The sequence below is a fragment of the Scomber japonicus genome, chromosome 5 (assembly GCF_027409825.1).
Source record: "Scomber japonicus isolate fScoJap1 chromosome 5, fScoJap1.pri, whole genome shotgun sequence".
Classification (NCBI taxonomy): domain Eukaryota; kingdom Metazoa; phylum Chordata; class Actinopteri; order Scombriformes; family Scombridae; genus Scomber; species Scomber japonicus.
Window position 1 is genome coordinate 16,889,433 of NC_070582.1, and position 14,694 is coordinate 16,904,126.

The 14,694-nt window shown below is 43.5% G+C and overlaps 1 protein-coding gene across 1 annotated transcript in view; it reads right to left on the reverse strand.

Moving 5' to 3' along the window:
* Positions 1–1,637: 1,637 nt before the first annotated feature.
* The window catches only part of roraa (RAR-related orphan receptor A, paralog a), a 176,942-nt gene continuing 163,885 nt past the window's right edge, over positions 1,638–14,694 (reverse strand). The window contains exons 3-11 of the mRNA XM_053318519.1: positions 10,874–10,959; positions 9,298–9,439; positions 6,880–7,275; positions 6,127–6,248; positions 5,889–6,021; positions 4,875–4,982; positions 3,852–3,962; positions 3,534–3,646; positions 1,638–3,118 (exon numbers count right to left, since the gene is read on the reverse strand). Of these exons, the coding sequence (XP_053174494.1) occupies positions 2,954–3,118; positions 3,534–3,646; positions 3,852–3,962; positions 4,875–4,982; positions 5,889–6,021; positions 6,127–6,248; positions 6,880–7,275; positions 9,298–9,439; positions 10,874–10,959 (1,376 nt within the window). The 3' untranslated portion in view covers positions 1,638–2,953. The remainder of the gene's footprint in view (positions 3,119–3,533; positions 3,647–3,851; positions 3,963–4,874; positions 4,983–5,888; positions 6,022–6,126; positions 6,249–6,879; positions 7,276–9,297; positions 9,440–10,873; positions 10,960–14,694) is intronic.

The window sequence follows — 14,694 nt, forward strand, 5'->3', positions numbered from 1 at the left end:
GCGTTCACACCTCATCCTCTTTGCTGCTCTTGCAGGGCCACTGGGCCTCTCAACCTGGATTGTCTAGCAGTGTTCCAGACTGGGTTTTCTTTTGCTGGGAGACTGAGGTTTACTCGTCGTAGAGGGCTTGTGCATATCCAAATAGCATTGGATCATAACAGAGATTATTACTTAGGTACAGCATAACTACTACAACCGAAACACAACAGATTTAGTATTGCATAAGAATATTTGGTTTCTCTAACAAAGAGGGTTATCATTTTAAAGACCCTGATGACACCGTTTTAAACCAAAACTGATTTTTGTGTGACAGGAATATGCTGTGAGCTGATAAAACTTGTGGTTTGTAAAAGTGATGGGGGTTTATTGTTTTTTTGTTGTTGTTTTTTTTTTACAAATGAGATTTTCTTGAACTTGACCATAGGGGCACAGTGGTCTTTGAGTGGCCGAAAGCCCCCTTTAAAAGGACATCAGTCATGTAAAGAATTGAACAACTCAGTGATGAATTTTCAAATGTTAAATCTCAACCACTCCTCATGGAACATCCCTGAACAAAAACATCAACTAAACCTAATGAGTACAAACAAATGTCCTCTCAAACTGAAAGCGCAAAAGAAACTCTTCCCTGAGGGGTGACAGCACAAGGCATTAACGCCTTGTACAAATTGCACGGCAGAGGAATGATAGTGTGCAAACAGAAAGAAAAAAAAAAGACAAACAACTGGATTCTATGTCATGGTTGGTGACAGATGTGTTAACATGCTTTGTTGGGTTTCTAAAGGGATATCATTTTTTTTTCTCTTTCTTTTTTTTTTTCTCTTTTCTTTTTTAAAAGATATTTCTAGAAGCCGCTACTGAGATTGCTGGAATGTCTTAGGAATCCATTCTACATTATAGACGAGTAGACTGGAAAGCGGAAGCAACGACTACTGTTTGGCACATCCAGGGTTTTTTCTACCACTTGACTACCACAGTGACAAGAAAGACACACTCAACAAAACAGAAGCACAACAACAAAGCATTCTGAAAATAGCACTTGTCCTACCATTTTTATGTTTCTCCCCTAATCGTACAAACAACGGCTAGTCTAATTATTGCGGGAATATAGTTAAGTGCTACCTGACATCTTTTTCTCTCCCTCTTTCTCTTCATGAGTTTATTAACCAAAACATGTTACAAAAATAGAAGCTTTACTACCAGACAAGGCTTTGAATATTCACTTTCCCTTTATTGTTTCTTCTGTGTCCTGTCGTGGCGTTGCTGGGCTGAGAGTGTGGTGAGAAGGCAGGTAGAAACACTCAAAAACAACAACAGAATACCTTTTAAAGGAGGCTTGTGAATGTATTTTAAGGTTAGACCTTGTATCTTTGCTATTAGGCAGTTCACTTGCTTGCTGTTTCTTTAACTTCCACTAGATGGAACAATTGGGTTACTGTCAGTGTGTGAGCTTGACTTGGATCATGGCTTGGATAATATTTTGCAAATATATGTTTTCTTGTAGACTTCTTTACTCCATATGCAAAGTTTTTCAAAGAACAATTTCCACCAAATATCTTGAAATTAAAAGCAAATAATTAACTGTTTTAAAAGTGTGGAACTCATCTAGCTTTATAAAAAAATATTACTAACATAAAGATCAAGAAAGCCATGAGACATTACCATCACTCCAGGCTTTGTTGGCTGTTATTGTATGTGTGCATACTCTTTACTTTAAAAGGAGTATCAGAGCTACATTTTGTCAGGTGTTGTTACTAGCGGTTGTTGAGGTAACAGGTGATAGAGTGTCTCTAACCTGCCTTCTAATCCATGCCTCTTTGTTCACCAGCAGGCAGCAACGCCAGCCATCCTAACAGACGGCCTTTAAACTTCCAGACCAGTATCATCTACAGCTCCCAGGACTAGCCTCTGTGACCATGGTTCAACTTGTATTTCTTGTGCACATGCAACACATCACTAGGTTAATATACAAGTCTTAAATTAAAGAAAGGTGTAAATAAAAGTGCCTTATCAATTCAACAATTAAGAATGGTCTAACTACTAATATCATACATGTTATTTAAAATAGATTCTATAAACATTACTTTTTTCTGTATAGTAAGTACTTATGACCATATACCCTGTAGTACATTATAAAACAGGTGGAATGGACCCTTTTCATTGTGTTGGTGCCCTGTGCTTCTCCAGGGCACCTGTCCAGAGAAGGATTAATAGCAGATGGCCTTACATGATTTCACTATGCAACAATGGTGGATGGAGTCTTTGACAGCTAAAATCATTGCGTTTTCATTAGAATTACCAGAATTCTATGTTTCTTTTTTTTTTAAACGATTGTCCATAGAGAGGTGCCGATTGCAACACCATGCCGACAGACCCTCCCTCAAAGTCGCTGTGAGTTTTCATTCCAAGCACTGCGTCCAAAAGATATGACTGAACACAAGAGAAAAAAAACGGCTGAACTTGACCAACATTTGCGCATCTGCTTTTTTTTAAATTTCACTTTGGGAATACAATGTTTGAGGGTGAGAGGGCTATGACTGTTCTGAATAAGAACATTTCTACAACTGTTTTGGGAGTGTAATCTCAAAAATAATACTGATTTGAATCCATGTTGTCATGGAATAGGTCATCAGATATTTTAACTGGAAAATGAATGAATGAATGAAATCAATCATGAGTTCCATGTTAGAAATGCGCATAAGAAGGTCAAGTTCAACCAGACAGAAATTATTTGTCCCTATCTCCTCTTCATGTCCCATGGGGTGTTGGGTGCCACAAGTCTTCCAAAGAGAACTAAATTCAATAAAGTAAACCCAAGCCCTCCCCTACAATGTAAAAGAAGAAGTTGAACAGCGTGCCATCTGTCCGCTCTGGTTTGTGCAGGGCACCAATAAAGTGTCTCAGATTCCTCCTCCACATTCCCCTACGGTGGGCACACTGGCACCTGGCAGGGCTGCTACCCGTCAACGGGCATGGACTGCTCAAAGTCTGATCCGAACAGCTCCTTGTATAAGGGGGGGAAGTGGGCACGCACAATGTCTGGGTATATTGCTTTGAAAGCTGTAAGCTTTTCTGTATGCCTACTGCACAGCGCTCGCAGTGTCGACACTTTGCATATCAACTGTGGAGAGAGAGGAGACAGGCTGTTTAGATTCACAGGGAGGCACGGACATGGAGCAATGGTAGTGAAAAACATTCCTCCCTACAGTGTATTCCCTCTCACACAGGGGTAAACAGACTTGTAAATATTGAGACAAGCGCTCAAGCACAAGAAAAACTTGACACTTTATATTATGGAGCTGGTACGATTGATAAATTGCCACTTCTCCTATAATAAAAAAAGCCACTTCAAGTATTATTATGGATGCTTCACCTGAAATATGTGTTCGTTTAATCTAACGCATTGAAAATGGCTGATATCCTGTGGAGTAAAGATCCTAAACAGTGGGAGATTACACTGCTACAAGGGTAAAGCATGCTTAGCAGACAGTCCCCTTCAGGGATAATGGATGAGTGTGTACTGCCTCACACTGTACCTTTGTAAGTATACCATCCTCTCTGTGGTTCTTCTGCAAGACGTGCTGGAGAGCCAGTTGGATCTTCTGCTGGAGTTTCTCTACCTTCACCTTCTCCTGGAGCCAGGATCGGTCTGGAATGTCAATTATTACAATTTTATTTCACTGTACAAACATAGGTGGTAGTGTTTAACATATGTCATGTGAAAAGTAATGATGTAGTATTAGGCAAACATTTTAGTAAAGTATTAATGGGTAAAGAAAACAGCAGGGCAAAAGTTCCTTGTCATGGTGTATGTGTGTCTGCCTTTTTTTCATTGCAATATGAGTGACACCTACCGGCAGACATCAACACAAAGGCGGAGAACAGGGCGATCTCATCCTCAGACAGGTGCATAGAACACAAGTTTTTCCCAAACTCGAAGACGGAGCTGATCAAGTCGTCACAGCCTGCCACAGCAAAGGACAGAGAGAGAGGGCTTAGGATGAGGAAGACCAAAGAACAACATTCATTCTTGATCTTTATTGGGAGAGAGGCAGACACGGAGGGGAGAGGAAGGGGAAGGAATGAAAAAGAACGGCATGCTGACAGCACATGGGAGCGTCTTAAGCAGAACAGGCAATGCTTTTACTGAGTTTTGCCTCCCAGACGAGTCACGTTTGGCAGTTCGATGGTGTTATGCAAGCCAAAATGAGGTCACTATTGAGGCTTTTAGTTAAATCAATTATTGGGCATAGAGAGAGACAGGCGGATGCCACCACAGCTCGGGAAGCCCATCACTCTGCCTCTCCCGCCGCGGACCGTTCTGTACAGAATACACAGGACACTGGGACTCACACACATGCTCACTCATACATGCACACAAACTGTGAGTTACAGGGAATTGTAAACTTATACCAAGAAACAGAATTCAGCATTTCTGCAAAAAATGCAAGAAAATCCATAGCGGAAAGCTTAGTAATGTCATAGCAGTCAAACACGAATGCTATTTGAGCTATCTGAGATGTTTTATATCTGACTATCAATGATAGTTTTGATAGCGCTCTCCCTAAAGACACTCTGCCTGGCTTTATTATTCCACAGTTACAGGAGCCATATGCAGCAGAGCCTCACTAACATCTCTGTTCTACCATAAATAAACGTTGCAGAGACAAGCAATGCCAGGTGAGGCAGGGATGAGTGCCCAGTGTTCGCTTCCAGGCCTTCAGCATTGTGTAGAGCAGAACAGCAGACTCTAATTTTGGCTATTACACCAAGGGAAGGAGTAAGACAGTGTAAGAAGAAACACAGACAAGGTAACACAAATACACACATGCACACATCCACGCACACACATACACACCTACACCCACTCTGCTTACCTAAAGACTTGAACACATCAGGTCCGGCATACTTTCCATCAAAATAGACTGTGTTGTTTTGTGAGTCAAAGGCACGGCACATTCTGACAAACACAACTTCCAAAGAGCCTGTGGAGACAGACAGGAACAAGATGCTGAATCTGAGCTTTGTTCCTTCTTTTTCCCTAGCACTTACACATCAGTCAGGGATGCAAAACACATGATTTTGCTTTGTGCTATTCTTCTACAATATGAGTAACACAATCACTTTGAAATAAAGAAAACTGTGGTAAAAAGACCTCTGCAGATGATAATATCATAGACAGAAGGCTATTCTTCCATAATGACATGCCAGTTAAAATTTGTGCTTCATTCAGTCGTGACAGTGCTTATTCATTCAACCTTTATTTAGCAAGATAGGTAGGGAATTTATTCTATCCTGCAATTTGTAGCACTCTGTGGGAGTGGATAAGAGGATCAAGTAAATATAACAGAAGCCATTACTGTCTCTAAGGGAGATGCTACTGTTTCAAAATGTCATGTCTGACAAGGGAAGTCTTTATTTTATTATTCATATTGGCTGTGTTAATGTAAATAATACCAAGGGAAAGACCCAGGAGTGGTGTTTGTTTACTGCAAGTATGATATTTGAGTCTGTATTTATGCATAGGTGTAAAAAAGCTATAGCTTTTATAGCTTCAGTAAGACGACATGAGAGCAGTTGCCAGGGAAAGGAGAGGGAAATGGCAGCCGTCATGATAGGCATTATCTGAGCTCAGGAACACATTGCTTATCTAATGCTGTGTCCATCCCTAGTATGTATGTAATGAACAGTGGAAAACAGAGAGCGACAGAGACAGAGAGGAAACAAGCATGGGTGGGTCTCATCTCTGTGACACTGTCTGTGCATGTGAAGAAGAGAGCTTTGTGCAGTCAGGTCAGCTACGCCCTTGTGGCAATGCCAGAGGGGGGTGGTGGTGGTGGTGGTGGTGGGTGAGTTTGACGGCAGCAGGCCATGTTGACAAGCTGTCATACCTGCTTTCAGCAGCACTATCTGATCGTTCTGACACAGCTCCATGAAGCCGTCGATGCGCTTGGCGAACTCCACCACATACTGAATGGCCTCTGTTATTTTGATAGCGCACAGCTGCCACATGACTTCCCTGGGCTAAGAAGAGATAGGACAGAGAATGGGTTATCTGCTTTAAAACAATGAATTTGATTACTGTAACTATTGTGGAGGCCAGCACAGGCCGAGTTGCGGTCAAGCTACCTTGCTCTGGTAGCTCTCCACCTCCTCCTGCAGGAAGGCCTGCCAGGTCATCTGCTGCAGCTCCTCCCTCAGATACTGACATGTCTCCATGTGTGACTTGGAGATGTTCTGGGCCAGGTGCTCTGAAATACAACCATCATCAAAAACCCAGAAGATCACAGTTGAGATCTGAATGCTACTCACAAAGCTATGTGAAAGTGAAGACCTCACTGATGAAATATGCCACAGGAAAAGAAGATTTATTTACTGAGCTTTCAAGAAGGAGGAGAGGCGGATACGCGTGGGCTTTTTTGACTGGGAAAAGGCTTGTTGACATTTTCTTTTACTGCCTCCAGGAAGCTCATAGCTTAAGGTTGAGGCAAAGCCAATCTAGTTATGACACAAATGCATGGAGAGGAGGAGGGGTGCCACGTTACTCACTGAAACAAAGGTCACATTTTCTCTGAGAGAAATATTGAGTATAAGAATTTAAATGGTTTTGAAAACACATCTGTTAAAAGGAGTTCCTAGGCACAGGGGAGCCTAAAAAAGTGATTTCCCCAGACGCCTGCCCTGCTGGATCCTGATTGGCCCTAATTAATGGAAACTAATTACAAAAAAGAGGCTCTTTTAATGAGTGTTGGAGATGAGTCTCCAACCTCCTGCTATTTTAAGCAACCTTTGTGTCGTTTGCCCCACGGTTGAGTTGTTCTCCCCCTCCTCCATTTTTCTGTCTCTCCACTTGTCTCCCCCTGTCTCTCTCCTGCTCCTTACCTAGTTCAGCCATGGACACGGTGGGGGAGGTTTCTCCATTGGTGAAGGAACAGTAAGGGAAGAAGCCAGACCCAGGGGCAAAGTCGCAGATGGGCTCCGGCTTGATGCCGTTGATGTCCAGGCCTGACTGGTCAGGAGATGGCTGGATGTCCAGGTAGAAACTGCTGACTGCCGAGTCTGGTTTGCTGCCATCAGGGGTGTGACCATCCATGTAGCCACTGAGGTCATCATGGAGCTCTGTGAGGCCATTGGCTGAGAGGCCATAGCTAGGTGTGAGTGGCTCCGCCTCCCCGGGCTGTTGTTGGTGGTCACGCTGCTGCTGCTGCAGCCGGTGCTTCTGGACCTCAGCATAGAGGCTGTCTCGCTGCTTCTTGGACATGCGACCAAACTTCACCGCTGCAATTAGCAGGACAAAACATGTGTGAGACTTCAGTGAAACAACATAAACATTTCACAGAACTGATGTTGTAAGTTAGCTTTCCATATGCGGCATTTAGAAGCCTCTCTGCATTAAGGAAAATACATTATTAAAAATATAACTTGTATGTATTCAAATAATAATATGAATATGAATGCCCTACGTAATAAATGTATAAACTGCTTAAGAAATTACTTGTCCTTTTCATGCAATCTCCATTTTACCAAGATGTTCCAATACAAATAAACACATTTAAATACTACTAGAATAAACTATTTTTAAAAATGTAATATAGCAGTGTGTCTGCACCCTATGTTTCAAGATACTGACATTTATATCTAAAAAATGTCAGATATGAGGTTATTTGTCAATTTGTGGCCTCCTTTGACAAAATGGCACATTACTAATCTATTTCATAGTTATTATAATTAGAACAATAGATTTCTGCTACTCGTGAAATATCCACTATAGTGGTATGTACTAAAGAGGGAAATATTCTTTAAACAGATAACACAAATCCCACATTTCAGGTGGAATTATTAATGACAGAGATGATAATAAAATGAAAAGCTTTATAAATACAGGAGTGTCCAACAGCTTACCAGCCACTCCAACATGAGACAGACTAAGTTGCTGCCTCCTGTTTCAAGGTTTCCAGACTAAACAGTAGCGCTGAGAATGAGACTCTTTGGCCAGAGTTCTGGGGGCCTGGCAGTATGTCAGCCGGTCATAGTGTGTCTGCATGTGTGCGCGCTTGTCTACACGCGGTGGAAAGTGAGTGGAGCGACACAGAGGAGAGTGCAGGCAGATGGGCTCGGGTGTGTTGAGTGAAGGCAAGAGTCACCTTCGTCTGTCCTGATTGTGTGTGCATGTGGACATGTGAGAAAGTGTGTAGCTACGCAAAGGCACTCATAAGAGCTAATGCACTTCTGTGTTTGTTATATTCATGAATATAGATGCATGTGGTCAAATGAATTTAAGCAAAGTATTGTGCATTAAGATCAGCCAGATGTTCAGGTTTCCACTTGTCTTTGTGCATTCCTGCGTGCGTGTGATGGATAAAAAAAACCTGATAACAAGTTCCATCATAGCTGTGCTCTGTTCTGATAGAATCTCCTCAGCTCAGCCCAGTCTGGACCATCCTGACACAGCAGGAACCCTCCAGCACACATTTCCACCTGTGTCCTCCTATTATTACATCTCAGCTGCAGCAGCACTAATGACAACCTCTAACAACCCCCTATTTAATCAAATCTAATTCTATCACAGCAACAAATTAGGCCTACAGACAAAGCTCTCACCTGCTCCTGGCAGACAATGAACGTAAAGTTATGTCTTAGCATGTGTTCATGTCAAGATTTCCATGGTATATGTTTGTTGTGCCCATTTGAGAATACTCTGTGTTTGTTTTCTCTGTCTCTCCACTAAGATGTCAATGCACAGAGCCACATCAATATAAAGTCACAAGTAAACATCCAGATGATACTAATGATAAATAAAAAAATCTGTGTTCATTAGTTAAGCTGTTCCATTCCCAGATTCTCATATATTGTGTTTCATGCTGCAAAAAATTCCTGTTGCAATAAGACAGCTCAGAAAGTGTGGTCATAAAAAGTAAAGATAAAAATGAATACAGAAATTGTACAGTAGAGTAAAAAATGTTACTATAAACTCATCAGTATGATTTAAACTCTGAATCTTTCATAACTGAAACATAAATAGATTCCTGGATTGTTTTTTAAAATAATTAAATTCAAATTAAATTAAATACATGAATATAATATGCAATACATAGTATCAGTATAAAATGGCAATTTGGATTCCTGTGAGGACATTTACTCCTCCATCACAGCATCCCTGGAGCACTGGCTCAAAGGCACTTCAACAAAGCAGATGCTTGCCCACACAGGAGCTTGAACCTAGGCTTTTAACCCCTCCTTACTCACTGTGCCACCCGACTGTATCCACCCACTGATATCTCTTTTCCATCAAGCACCTACCATCTCGTGACATGCCCACTGCCAGGCACTTCTGCAGCCGGCAGTGCTGGCAGCGGTTGCGGCTGGTACGGTCGATCAGGCAGTTCTTCTGACGGGGGCAGGAGTAGGCTGCATTGCTCTGCTGACTCCTCCTGAAGAAGCCCTGCACAGGAAAGGGGTATAGAAACACTTCCGGTTATAGGATGAACCACAAATGTTCTGTGACTGAGGGATCGATTCATGTCTTTATTGTGTTTCTGTGCTGATAAAATTCATCACAGAGTGATTGTGATTTACTCTTCTCCTCTGGAGATATTTTTAAGTTTATTGTTGCCAAACAGATTAAAAAATAACACAGCCGTGATTGTATTCTCCTGGCTGTTAGTCTGTAATATCTGGAATTCAAGGAGCGCTGTATTTCACCAGTGTGTACAGCATGAGGGTGGTGTGTTTGGGTAGGAATGATAACAGTGGATGGTATTTTTCTTCAGTGGGGTTATTAGTGTTGATTAACGCAGCACTGGCATGTGCAGAGCTAAAAGATTGTGAATGCACACCGACTGGATTCCTCATCCTTTGACTTAATGAATTGATTCCAGCACATCATTAACATGCCCCACTCTACTGCTCCATACACATATGTCTTAATTAGCTGCTCATTGGCTGTTTAATTACAAGAAAACAGCTGACAGCTGCCAAGTTGCTTTATAATGGAAGCCATTATGGAAACAGGCTATAACTGCCAGTGACAAGCAGCACTCTTTAATAATGCTATGATTTATGGTCCAAACTTTTGTACTCGCACATATCATTAAAGGCCTCTCTGCCTGGACTAATTAGCAATCATTAAAGATAGATTTCAGCAGTTTATTCTTTAGTGTTTTGTTCCTTCCAGCTCCTGTGTGAGGGAGAGGAGCGCTGGAAAGAACAGCTGAAAGGAACCTCTCTCTCTCTATCTCTCTCCTTCACACACACACAAACACACACACGGACGAGCAAAAAGCAAAGGTGCAGGCTGGCTGAGGAATGCTAATGATGTGCCTGGTGACAAGCACAGGGACAAGAATACACTCTAAGCACAAAATTCCCCTCACTGTGAATGGCTGGTACATTTGAAACAGTACAAAAGGCGGCTTCAATGCAAGCAACACACTGTAGCAAACAGCCAACAATCTGCGATAATTCAAAGCAGTCTCCTTTTGATCATTTTATTTCAAGAAGAGCAGGCTGCAGCAAAAGAAAAAAGAAAATAACAGTGAAGACATGTCCCTGGAAGGGAAAGGCAGAGCAAGGCAGAGGAATGACTCTGTCCTACTAATTGTGGTTTTCTGTTATGTCCTGTGTGGTGCTTGACCACTTTCATGATCATGTTTGGTGTGTTTACACTTTGCAGTCCCTCTCAAAATCGTCGTAAAACTTCAGCAACATTTTCAAACGTTTTTCCTAGCAAGCAACTTTCTTTACTTCCTCAATTTCACAATTCTCAGCTCTGCCAGCCCCCCCCCCCACCCCACAAACACACACACACACACACACACATAGACAACACACACACCACTTCCCATGGCACAAACAGATTTGGTCTCTTGATGCTTACCTTACAGCCTTCACATGTTATCACACCGTAATGGATGCCTGATGATTTGTCTCCACAGATCTTGCAGGGAATTATTTCGATTTGAGCTGCAGAGAAGAAAAGAAAATGAAAGAAAAAAAAAATCAACATTTTGCTGTCACAAGTCACTGTACAACAACCTCACCATGGATCCATGTTGGTACATGAAAGAGCACTGTGCTTTTAAAAACATCTCATCCGGTGGCTTTTGAATCCTCACTTCCACAGAGCATTAGCTTGAATATTTACAGAGTTATGAGTGTGGTTATTAGTGTGTGTGTGTGTGTGTGTGTGTGTGTATGTGAAAAGGAAGGAGGCCATTTTAAGTCCTCACAAACAGCCAATGTAAACATGGTGTCAATTTGCATCCTAAACACAACTTACATAACTAAAAGCCTAGCTACACACAAACCTTAACACACCAGAGTAGCACTAATACTAGCCTTGTGCAATGACAAAGGCTCATTTAGCCACATGAGGAGACGTATTCCCGGTTGGAAAACTTTACTTCATGAAGCCTCTTAAACTTCAAAAACCGTAAAAACCTCAGGAGTAAATCCACTGTGGCCACAAAGAATCATAACATGCCACTGTGCTGGATGGAGCCTTGGCAGCAACTGTGTGTGTGCATCTGTATACGCTCAAGAGAAAGTGTTCAGTGGGGGCTCGACTGTTGACAGGCCTGTGATTCAATCGCCATAGAGGACAAAAGCGCGGAGAGGACAGGCCTCATCCATCGTTGGCCTTCTCTTCAGGAGCAGACCACAGGCCAACAAAACACAACACAACAGACAGAACACACAGACATCAGAGACACAGAACTCCCAGCTCATCCCACTGCTTACAGCTTTATCACTGCAGCCACTCATTCTACATCCTTCTTCACCTCCACCTCCCCCTGTCTTCCACTCTCTATCTCTATCTCTTTCTCTTTCTCTCTCTCTCTCTCTCTCTCTCTCTCCCTCCAGAGATCTCTATCTCACAGCCCTCCTCCACATCTCCAACATCTCAGTCCCGCCATCCCAAAAGTGCAGTGCAGCGCCAGACGAACTCGCTATCTGATCTAAATCGAGGAAAGATCACCGCGGGATATTTTCTCACTATGTAGTGTTTTCTCCAACCAGCCATGTAGCCAACCAATCACAGCACAAGCAGCTATTGCAACACAAGTCTATACCAATTAGGGGAGGAATATTATGATTTTTTGCATCTTAATAAGATGCAATAAAAGTGATAATGATTAAGAAGTGGTGGTACGTTCACTATGTCAAAGTGTTACATCAGTCTCTCCCCTCCAGCCAGGCCTAACTGTCTATACTATAAACCCTCATGTCTCCTCCCCTAGACTAGAAGCCTCATCCCTTGTACACCTTAACAACCAACCTCTTTAAACTAGTTTGATCACATCAAAAGTACTTTTGCTGAGGTTCAATCCAGAGATCTCTGCCCATTTTAATCAGCTGCCTAGGAGCCTGTAATGTGTCATGTGGATAATGTCCTTGTCCCTGAGGCATGCCCGGGAGAGGCCCTTAACACAGAGCCTCTAATCCACTAACCCCGGAGCCACACTCTATTCATTCAGGAATCTGTGTCTGTTCTCCTCGCACTGCTGGAGTCAACAAGACCGGCCATGTTTACATGGAATTAGCCTACATTTTAGTAAAATGAACAAAAGGGAGTGGTGGAACATGCACAATTAATTCTCCTCCAGGAAACACCTCCTGCGATTTGTGATTTTCACATACAATAGAGGGCACTGCACCTCGTTGGCCCGGATTAGAGTGAAATCCAGGCAGGAGGCGGGCTTTGACAACCTAACTGAGAGGGTTAATTTATAATTAATCTTTTCCTTACTGTGCACAGTTGCTTGTTATTTCGGATAGGTCTATCTCTGTATGAGTGCACTCTATTGTTTGTTTTTGTGTTCTCCCTGCATGAGCATTAGCAGTGCAGTGTGTTTCGACTCCTTTAGCATTTTCAGCCTCATTACTTACATAATTTGTTCTGACATGCACTCGCAACAACTGAAGCGTGCTGTAATTATGACTAGCTGCGGTTATGGTGAACTAAGGGTTGTAGTGACAAGCCCCAGCCATTGGGTGGCAGTGCAGGGCTGTGGCTATGGTTGTCTTGCCAAGTTGAGCCAAGCTTCCACCCACCCTATCCAGCCCACAGGCTTTTGGCTCTGAGCTCCAGCCTCTGATAGCTCCAGGCTTAGGCTGCTGCTAGCTTCCCCCACCCCCACAGCATAGCTGTGAGATGCCTTCATCTCTCCTGAAGAAGCTGAGCTGGCTGGGCGCTCGTTCAGGCCTGACAGAGGCTGTGCCACATCAGGTGAAAGCAGTGGGAGTGGAGACATGGGGGTGCCAGGCTGGGCAGGGTACACACACACACACACACACACACACACACACACACACACACACACACACACACACACACACACACACACACACACACACACACACACACACACACACACACACACACACACACACACTTCACAAAGTCCTATCTGCTGCAGGAAGGCCCTGAGTGCACACAGCCTCACCAGCTAACACCCTCTCACTCCATCACTGCACAAGCCCCTGGATGCTCAGTGCACTCAACAGTAAAAAGGGTTTGTCTCTGGACCGACTGAGGTAGGCTCTGTAGTTTCTTGTATGAGAAAAGACCTCAGTGTGAACATATAGTTATTTCCACACTGGGATAAGCTGCTTTCAAAAAGAGGTGGACAGTGGGGTCAGGGAGAATAAATAACACAATGGAGATCAAATGCACCATAAAGTCACCTACACCATCAGCCTAAGTCAATATTTGTATATCTGCTATGACTGTGCAGGGTTGCAAGTTGTCCTCTTGAGTGGCTGGTCATGGGGCCCCTAAGCTACACTTCAGACACTGAGAATGATTTAAACTGAATTCACACAGGGAGTCAGTCAAACAAAAAGGCCTGCGCTTATAAGCACTCCCAATCTGGCAGTCAATATCTATTGACATGAGCTGCAGTGTTAACTGCCTCTTGGTGTGAAACAGGCAGCTGCTGGCTCGCTTGAGCTTGACCAGCACAGTGCCACTGATCCCATTCACCGCGCCTGCCTGCCTCCCTGCCTGCCTGCCTCCCTGCCAGCCAGCCCTGCCTGCTCTGTTTATGACATCAAAGCCAGGCACAGTTAGACGGGCAGCCATGCTAAAGCCCATCCCCGCAGCCTGCCGCTCCTCACAGCACTGTGAGATGGCCTCTGCACGCGGGCCACTTCAAAGACACCTGCTGAGACGCCAAGATTATGTGTGAATCACAGTGCAGCACAATCCCACCACACGCATAACTATAAGGGCCGGACCATGGCTCAAGACAGAGTTCCTGTATGCAGTGTTGCAGCCTGGCGTGGGTGTCTTGGACAAGGGGCATGGCAGAGGGATGAGACAGTCAAGCCGAATGCTGAAGCTTGTTCTTTGTCTGTCTGTGGCTGAGCAGTTCAAGGACACTGATTCACCACACTAGCAGGGCCTTTGAGGGGATGACGTGTCACTCAGAGCACATGTTCAATAGGACAGCGTGCCTTCTGCATGTTCACCCAGTGCCCTTCACTGTCTTCTCCACAACCCACTGCTAAAACTACACTACATTATCAAAGACCTGGAAACCGACAGTCAAATGTTAACACCCACAACAATTTGCCAAACGCACACTAACAGCTTACAGGGGCCCTGTCAAGTTTATTTTATTATGAGCATCGCATAGACAGACACTGTCAGACAGAATAGTTCCCTGCTATGCCCTGCAAATGCACTATTGCTTC